At 32.8% G+C, this 9,806-nt stretch overlaps 1 protein-coding gene across 1 annotated transcript in view; it reads right to left on the bottom strand.

The window, feature by feature from the left end:
• Nucleotides 1-2,452: 2,452 nt before the first annotated feature.
• The window catches only part of LOC106462405 (protein O-GlcNAcase-like), a 31,748-nt gene continuing 24,394 nt past the window's right edge, over nt 2,453-9,806 (bottom strand). Inside the window, exons 9-11 of the mRNA XM_013922332.2 lie at nt 7,639-7,837; nt 5,010-5,169; nt 2,453-2,783 (exon numbers count right to left, since the gene is read on the bottom strand). Of these exons, the coding sequence (XP_013777786.1) occupies nt 2,647-2,783; nt 5,010-5,169; nt 7,639-7,837 (496 nt within the window). The 3' untranslated portion in view covers nt 2,453-2,646. The remainder of the gene's footprint in view (nt 2,784-5,009; nt 5,170-7,638; nt 7,838-9,806) is intronic.

The raw sequence follows: 9,806 nt of genomic DNA, 5'->3' as shown, positions 1-9,806 counted from the left end.
TAGAAACTGTGATGGCAGGGGCCAACATATTAGAATTGATATTGATGCTCTGCAGATGCTTGTTGAGTCTAACCCCAGGCAACGCAATCATGAAATGGCCCTGAAATTGCATGTCTCTCATAAAACAGTATGTAAACATTTAAGGAATGTGGGAAAACTCCATAAAGAATGTGTTTGGAAAGAGGCAAGCATGAGCCAGTTATCTATGAAAAGGAGAGTCCAAAAACCCAATGAGTGAAAATGATGGGCAAAAGAGTGTACACTTGATAACACACACAGACCTGAAGAAGGATTGAATGGCAATGCTCGACCCTCGAGGATGAACTGAAGAAAATGACGTAACACTGGAGCAGTTGGAATATGAAGATAGGCATCCATCACAACAATTGCATCACCGAGAGCCCTGAAACACCCCTCCCCCCCACACACACTCCATGGAGAAGCGAGGTGACTCCAGATAAGAGTTCAACTGGGACAGGTCTACAACGGGTCTGCAATCCCGTCTTTCAAGGGAGAGCAATTAGATTTGAGTAAAACCCCATTTGAGTGGGCACCACCCAATCAAGATCCCTATTTGTGTAGTAGATCTTGAACTGACTAGGCAAGAAAACTGGAAGAGGTACGATCCCAAGAAGGAGATCTGGGAAGTGAATGGGGGGGGGGGAGGAGGGAACAGAACTGAAAGCAGAAACCTTTAGACAGAACCTGTGGAACCAAAATACTAAGCAGAGAAGACCTAAATTATCACGTGAGAAAATTAGGTCAATCAACACAAGTTCACATAAACTCGCTAAACATGAGGAATACATGCTGAAAAACATACCAGTCAATCCCGGGAGTTGTTTTAGAGTAGTCAGTTCAGGTAGTGGATGTTGCCTTCCTTTGGACCACAATTCAAAGTTAGGGATGACCATGCTTGAATCTTAGACCATATTAGACCTTGGCTTGACCATATTAAACCCACTGTGTGCATAAAATGTCATTAACTTCAAACAATTTATCTAGGATAACCATTTCTTTCTAAGTAATTTTATGACATACTTGATTAAATAGTTATTCAAAAGAATAATAAAAAAATGTTTACAGAATAGCATGATACAATTCACTTATACTTGTCACAATAAATCTCAAATAAATCAATTAAGACATGATATGTATAACATATTTCTTCCATGTGTCCAGTTTGATATATGTGAAAGTACTTTTATTAACATAGCCAACACAAAAGCAAAATGTATGTGCCCTGAGAAATAAACTTGTTTTATCAATTCATGCTCAGAGTGAACTTAAAAATATTGCACCTGATAGACCTCATTTTCATTACTGAGGTCCACTTATTAAGTAATGCCACCAATCTGATCCATGAAAGCTAAATTTAATGAGTTCTTAACAATGGTTTACACTTTTTCAAATGCATCTTTAAATGTTAAAATGGTCAGTGTTGTGTTTGTCATACATCTATTGCCAATTGTTTTATCAAATACATCTTTCAGAACATACTAAAACCATAATTTCTATGCTTAAGTTGTCTAACACACACTTCATGATTTAAAGGTCACAATGACTTATTTATTTAAATTATATACATTTTTCAATAAATAGAAAAATAGTTTTAATCATGAACAAGATTTATTTGAAAGGAAGGGTTATCACCTTAACTATAATGTTTGATTCTAGCTAATAAAAAGCTATGTGATTATTAAAACTACAATAAAAATCACTTTCTTATAAATGATAAAAAGTTTCTAAAACAAGAGTTTTAACCAAATGTCCATTAAAACGTTTTTAATAAGATTTAGCTCAATATACAAGTTTGTTATTCACATAATACTGAAAAAGACAAAAATGGTCTTGAACGTTTTAATTGATTGACATCCATTTTATATATAAAATCAAACTTTATAAACAAAAGCATTTTAAAATCATAGTTGGTGGTGCTGTCAGTTTATGGGTAACTGTAATACTTTATTTACATGTAATTCTTTAACAAAAGGCAAGTCTTCTATCAACAGTAATAAACAGTGTGGCATAAATTAGAAGTCACATCAAATTTTTTGGTTGTCAGAAAGCTTGAATGTATTTAAGTTCCAAAAAAAATCTGTTTCCTTATGAGTAATAACCTTCCCATAATTGACTGAATGTGGTAAATGTTAAGTTTTAGATGTCTTGCAAATTAAGGTTAAATTCGGTAGGTGATTTATCTCCATCACGATGTGGGCATCCTTTTGTATTTCTCACAAGAGCACATTTTACCATTCCCTCATTTAGGTTTGTATTCTAGTTTTATTTTTAGGTCTTTTATGTGGAACATTTTAGATTTCTGGCCTTAATGTTTGGAATTCAAAAATATGTCTAAAGTAGGGAGATGTTATTGGGTATGCTCTCTCTCCTATAAATGACAAAATTAAATTAAATATTTTATATTTCATCACCATTTCCCAACACTTACGAGTAATTTTTTTCATTACAAAATTTTTTATTCAAATCATCATGAACTTAAGTTACAAAGTGATGAAAGAAAAATTAAGAACATAGTTAGTCTGTGTTTTCCTACAATACAATACTTATGCTTGGCAGAAAAAAGTTCTAACACTGAATCAGGAAATAATAAAAAAATTGTATGAAAAAGTACTATCAGCTATCTTTTTAAAATGTCCTTCCAAGAAATATACTGTCCTCACAGCTGTGTTCTGGAAGGGTGATTTCTGTAAACCCAAGTTTGGAATAAAAATCTACAATGTTTTTATCACCAACTGTCACTTCACAGAATACTCCATGAGAACCTGAAAAAAACCCAACAAGAATCTTTTATTTCTATTCTTGTACATAAAAGTCTAATTTGTTATGTTTTTAATCGAAATAAAACATTTTGTCAAGTGACTTTAATCTTTTGGACACATATTACACTCATTTTTGATGCTACAAATCTGAGCGAGTTTGAACCTATTGTAGTCTCATTCTTGAGACATATTGATCACAAATCTTCTAGCACCTATAACAAAAAAAGAGTAAGTTCCTGAATGTCTCAACATAAATTCAATACTATACAGGGTATTTACTTTTTATCATTTATTAGTTTCTCATTTTTTAAATAAAGAATACTTTTTGTTAATAATAAACACCTGAGTCTAGTATTACTTATTAAAGTAGAAAAACCTCAATTTTCTTTTTAATCTCTCTTCTTTACATATCTTTAATGAGTATAAAACTAATTAAAGACATATAATACAAAAATATTACACTCCATAAATTAGCTGATGTTTCCAGTATGATGCACTTTATAACAGTTTATTACTGATGTTATGTTGTTCAATAAACATTAAGTCTGCAAAAGTAACTGACACCAGCAGCTAGTGTTTGTTTAGTAAATAAGGTATACTCTGTTATTTCTTATTGTTACTTTTACTAACGGTTTTGACTAGAATGCAATTATCTAATTTTATGACTTTATAATTATATTCTTTATTAATATATTTTGATTATAGAAATTGTTCTGCATTATTAGCTTGATGTATGTATTTAGCATTAACATAAAACCTCCATGCTGGCCAAACCTTGCAAAATGTTATCGGGATTATGGCAGGAAATATTATAAACAGTGAAAGAACCCAACTGATGAAACAATGTATTGTAATCGTTATGAATAAGAATGTAAGGAAAGCAAGTTTAATTGTCTATACTCATTACCAGGTTGATGTTGAGTTTTGCTTTAAGTAGGTAGCTTGTTCTAATCAAAAGTTAATAATATTCTGTTTTACACATCATTATATGTTAGCAGTATGATACAATAGTAACAGTTTTTCTCTCTTGTACATACCATTACACTTATCTATAACAGACTTGATGACAAACATTTGATTAGAGATTATTCCACATATACACCATTACAGTTATCTGTGATGCATTTTATTATATTTTGTACACATCAATACAATATGGTATATTTTGGGTTTAGCAACGTAGTATATTTTTAGTATTGCATTGTATGCTGATCTCTTCAACTGCCCCTTTCACCTATCATTTTACTTATTAAATATTTTAGTATTTAGTGAAAATATCAAGCTTTAGTGTTTAGTATGTTACTGTCAAAAGTAAACTGTTTATACTAAATTAAGGCAGGCCAGCTATAATCGTGAAACACTTGCATAATTAAAGTTTACTAACAAATTAAATTGAAAATGTTTCATTTTCCAATTAATTTCTTGATAAACATATATTAATTTGGTGTTTATTAGAAGCTATAATATATGAAAGTGGAATGTCATGATAAGGTTAAAGATGTTCCTTTATTGCTAATTGGAATAATCACATACACACAGCTATATAAAATTTCTAGCAAAGTAGTCCAAAATATACATCTTTTAATGTGAGAAAAGGTTGAAAGTACTTTTATTTGTATCAATCCACTGCATTTATCTTGATGGCTATATAAAAACTGCCCTTAACTATAAGTATAAACTCCATTACTTGGGAAGAAAAAAGGTAGTAAACTGAGACTTAGTACTGAACAGAAATATTATAAAAAATGAAACATATTAAACTATACATAGTGACACACTAAAAAAAAGATAATATATAATATCAATAACAAAGCTTAACATTCAAAACTACTATTACTCTACAAGTCAATAAATTCTAATATTCAAGGTTATTGTATAAAAGCAAAGTTTAACACTCAAAGCCACTATTTTATAAGCAAGGAAAGTAACATTTCAGGTTACTATAAAATAAGCTGAAATTCAAGATTACTACAATTAAAAGCCATTATAAAAGTTTACCAATTTAAAAACAGAACTGGCATCAAGGTCTAAATTTCAAAGGTATAAATTTTCTTATTCCAGAGCAAATTTCTAGATATAATAATTAAACATTGTTGTTACCACTCAAAAGAAGAACTTTTAATAAATTATCCATCATGGACAGAAACAATATATAATATTTACAAACAAAGCCATAGTTATACTTGTTATGTTATCGTAAAGGCAAGATCAGTAAAAATCTGTACATACCATTGGCTTTTAATGCCGAAAAAATACATGCAAGAAGACGTTTGGGTATGCTCGTGTCCAGCACAGATGGCATAAGTGTGACTTTCAGAGTAGAAGGGTGGTTCTTGTACACATCTTCAGGAGTGCTCAACTTGAAGTTGTGAAAGCTGCTAATTATTTCCTACAATTGTTTACAGACAGTAGGATATCTCATAATTATCAAGCAAGTCACAAAGAATATTAAAAAATGTTTAGTATTTCTAACAATTTATGCATTAAATGTTGTAGAGAAATAAATCTGTTATCCCAAAAATAGCTTGTGCAAAACTTTATACTATTCATAAGTGGTACTTCTTAAAAAACTAACTGCATTTCATACATAAAACAAAAGATGAACAAAATCATGGTGAAACTTTCTATTCCTGTCACAGGTAAAATACAAATTAAACACAATCATGATAGATAAAGTATTGAAAATAATTGCTCAATAACCAATCATTGAGATATAGCTGAGCAGAATCACAGGTATACCCAAACAATGTTGTACAGCTGAACAAAATCATTGGTATATCCAAACAATATTGTATAGTGGAATAGAATCAAACACCAATGAAATATTGTAAATAACTGTTCACAGACCACATATAAACTGAAAAGAATCAGAGATATACTCACTCAGACACTGTTGTCTAGCTTAACAGAATACTCAAACATTTTTGTCTGGCTGAATATAATTATTGGAATACTTAACCATTGTTGTTTAGCTGAACATAACAATTGGTATATTTAGACATTGTTGTTAACTGAAGAGAACCACTGTTGTTTAGCTGAACAAAATCATTGGTATACTTAACCATTGTTGCTTAGCTGAAGAGAACCATTTGTATACCTAACTACTGTTGTTTGGCTGAACAAAATCATTGGTATACTTAACCATTGTTGTTTAGATGAGAAAATGCATTAGCACACCTAACCATTTGCACTGTTTGAAATTACAAAATTACTTTCAACAGTCATAAATGTTGTTCATATATCAGACCTCAAGTTCAACTTTACGAAAATCCATTCTCACAACACAGCACAAGTACCAATTTTGGGTTTTGTTCTAATCTTCTGCATTGAATGACTGATACACTTATATAAGTTAAACAATCATAAAATTAACAAAATGCATTAAAAAACTAACCATGGAGAATTGAAACGTGAAGCTAATAAAGCATGTAGTATAGGTAAATTTGTACAGTGCACCATAGAGGTTATGCATGCTATGTAGTACTAGCCATAGCTTATATATATTTCTGTGCATGATGTTGATTAGTTGGTGTAGTTTTTGTACCCATTGAGTATAGTTGCTAGCATATATTTTTGTGCAAAAAAATCATGATTCAACATTTGCAACATAATCTGAATTGTCACAAGAGTTATTGGAAACATTTCTCATCATGCTTCTTGAAATGTCAGGACTGTTTAATGAGATGTTAATCTGCATTTTTATATATGCAGGTATTGTGTAGATTTACATTTTGAGTGGAAAGTCTGTTTATAAAATGCAGAATTTTGCAAAAATGTGATGTCTGTATATGATATACAAATTCAGAATGTTGCTTTATATTTAGTGCTCCAAATAACTGTTTGCACCTGAAATTACAAAAATATTTCTAAAGAAGTGAAAACTGAGATTGAGAATGAGTTATACTCATGACATTTCTTCTGAAATTTTAACTACCTAAGGTACCACTTTTCATTGGTTAACAAGGGGAAAAAATTAGGCAGGACTCTTAGGCTAGCCCGATTGGCATGTAAAAAGTTCATGATCTTTTTATTGCCAATTGTTTTAGAAGTTCAGAATTAAGTTTTGTATAACAGAGTTATAATTTCTTTAGTTTCAAACTTAATTACATACTAGAATTTCAGAACAAGTGGTCAATATCTTATGCTTCAAACAACTGTTCACAAGTGAAGCTCATGTTGAGAACAGCTTCACATCTAACAATTCAAAAACTGTTTGCATATTAAATGCAATTGAGGACAAGAGATTTATGTCTAGTTCTTTTTCAAATTCTTTACATCTTTGAATTAAACTAATGTGCAAATTTTCAATACATTATTTGTATAAAACACCATGCCATAGACTTGCCATTTTGAAAGATTGGCAAAACATGTTAACAATATTCTGATTGATCAAAAAATGCAGTACATTAGAACACAGATAATATACACTGTTGTGCAGAACTGAAGTACGCTAGAACTTATTTATTTAAGCTCAACTTGAGGGTGTTGTATTTTTGAATATGCTATTTGAAAGACAATAAAACATTATCCATATTCCCTTTCTCCCCAGTTACTGTGAATCTCGTGAAAAACCACGGATGACAACCTGCTAATTGGCAGAAAATTATTATCCCTTGAGAATAAATGGTCAAGTTTAAAGCTGTTTACTGATTAAATAAATCACATGAAGAAAGACCTTGTATTGTAATACTTCAAACAACTGTTTACTAATAAGTGCAAGAGCTTTACTCCTATGAAGTAGATGACACTAACCTTATCATAAGAATAACTAAAAGATGTCAAATATTAGAAAATGTTTATAATACTTCAATAGTTTAGTAACAACTACAATGGGATTTATGATTTCACTGGGTTTTACCTCTGCCGGAGTAAGCATATCTCCACTCTTCTTCTCTGAAGCAGGATACTTGACACAAAGTTTAGGGATCCAAAATGTTTCAGTCTTCTTATGAAACTGTCGAGCATCAAGGGAAGCTAAGGCATAGCCACAGATTCCATTCTCATCCTCCACAATAAAACAGTATTCTGGTGAGATAGAAAGGAAAGGACCCACCAACCTAAATGAAACAAAAACAATTCCCCAAAAGTTTTTAAGTTTATGTTTTAAGTAAAAAGCTCCTACTACTGTGGATACTTTCAAATCAAGTACAAAGTTGGAATTCCTATAAGTACTACAGAAGTTATAATTTTCCTATACTGAAAATGCATTTCCAATTGGTACTTACCTTGCTTTGCAGAAATAGCTATTATCATATAGTGCTGCCCACTCATCTGGAATTGATCGATTCCAGTGCGTCTTGCATGCAAATCATCATGTGACAACCCTCCACCAATAAGAGTGTGACATACTCTCTTGACTCATATGATTCCCTCTAGTCAGTTCTACCAAACTATCACTTCGAATTTTGGCAGAAAATAGAAACACAGGTTTTCAGTGGGGAGGTAAGTACCCATTGAAAATATATTTTCAGTATAGGAAAATTATAACTTACAATATGGTACAATACCTCCGCTTACAGAAATAGTTAGAATCCCACATTAAACAAGGGAAAAAAGAAGCATCCATCTAAAGAGTCCAAAGGACACTCTCAAAGAGGAAATCTTTGGAGTCGAAGATCATACGCGGGAGACTGCACCACTTCTGTACCAGGTATACTCTTCATCCAGTGTGGAGAAAGGTGTTGCAGATACGGCCGGAAATAGGGAGCAGCACATCCAATAGGGAGAGAACTATGGTTGAATAGGGATCCAAACCACATGGTATGTAGATCTCAATCCCATAATACATAAATGTGGGTGAGTGTAAAAGGATGTGCCTCCAGGTGTAGAGTGGCTAGGGCATGATGTACTGAACACGGCAAGTCAAATATATCCAACACCCAGGCTGCTGGGAACTGACATCCACATGGGAGTAGGATGAGGATCATATCAACAGTATGTCCACTACAATCCAAAACCCAGCCATCTGGTGAGGGTAAGAAAGAGGATCATACCATCTTCACCTCAACTTCATGAGACACTGGAAGGAATCTTGTACCCCCTGATCCATGAACAGGATACATGATAATAATGTGAGAAATTGATTGATTGATCCAGGAAACCCTCATCCAGCATCGAAAAAAATGTCTGTGTAATGTAAACCATCTCACTGAAAATTAAAATGACAGTAACCACCCAAAGAGCAGTAACATCCTTGGAATAATAAGAACATCAAGGGATATTGGAAGAACAACAGTAATCTGCAAGTACCTCCATCATGGATGGAGGAACAAGAGTAGAAATGAGTGAGAGAATAGAGACATTTGTAATACATGTGTGAGGACTTATCTTGATTGGTTCAGCTCAAAATTCAAAACCCAGCCACTGGGAATCAACATCCACATGGGGTAGGATGAAGGATCCCAATTGAAGGGGTAAACTGCAATTTTGATAGCTCACTCCAATGTTACATAGTGGAGGACATTTCATCATCTACGCAAGCAAAACACCACTGCCCTACTCTCAACTGAATGGTTTTATTATAATTTGTGCATATTTAGTATACACTGAGTGGTCACAAGTAAATAGACATCTAATTTTTCGTCATTTAACTGATTTATGCTAACTAATTTGTGTTAACAGAGCACTATATAAATGAAAATGGTCCGCCCACTAATTATCTTGTGCTACAACATGCCTAGAACTCAAGGTTCTCTTGAATTGTCAGATTTTGTTAGAGGAAGGATAGTTGGTCAAGCAGATGGTGGAATAAGTCAGCGGCAAATTTCGCAGAATTTGGGAATCCCGCTTTCGACAGTCAACAGAATCATTGTACAGTTCAGGAAAAGAAACAACTGAGCAGCATCCGGGTCGTTCTGGTCCATCGGAGAGGCCAAAAAGGGCTGTCAAGAGGAGCATCGACTGCAAAAGTGGCCGAAGTTGGTGGGATGAGCCCGAAATCTGTTCAATGGATTCTCCACAGATTGGGTTATCGTTGCAGAGCAGCTAGATGGAAGCCCTTATTAAGACCTGCCAATATAGTCAGAT

Source organism: Limulus polyphemus, unplaced genomic scaffold, assembly GCF_000517525.1.
Source record: "Limulus polyphemus unplaced genomic scaffold, Limulus_polyphemus-2.1.2 Scaffold1158, whole genome shotgun sequence".
Lineage (NCBI taxonomy): Eukaryota > Metazoa > Arthropoda > Merostomata > Xiphosura > Limulidae > Limulus > Limulus polyphemus.
The sequence above is the reverse complement of the archived record's forward strand: the minus strand, read 5'-3'. Positions and strand labels throughout refer to the sequence as shown.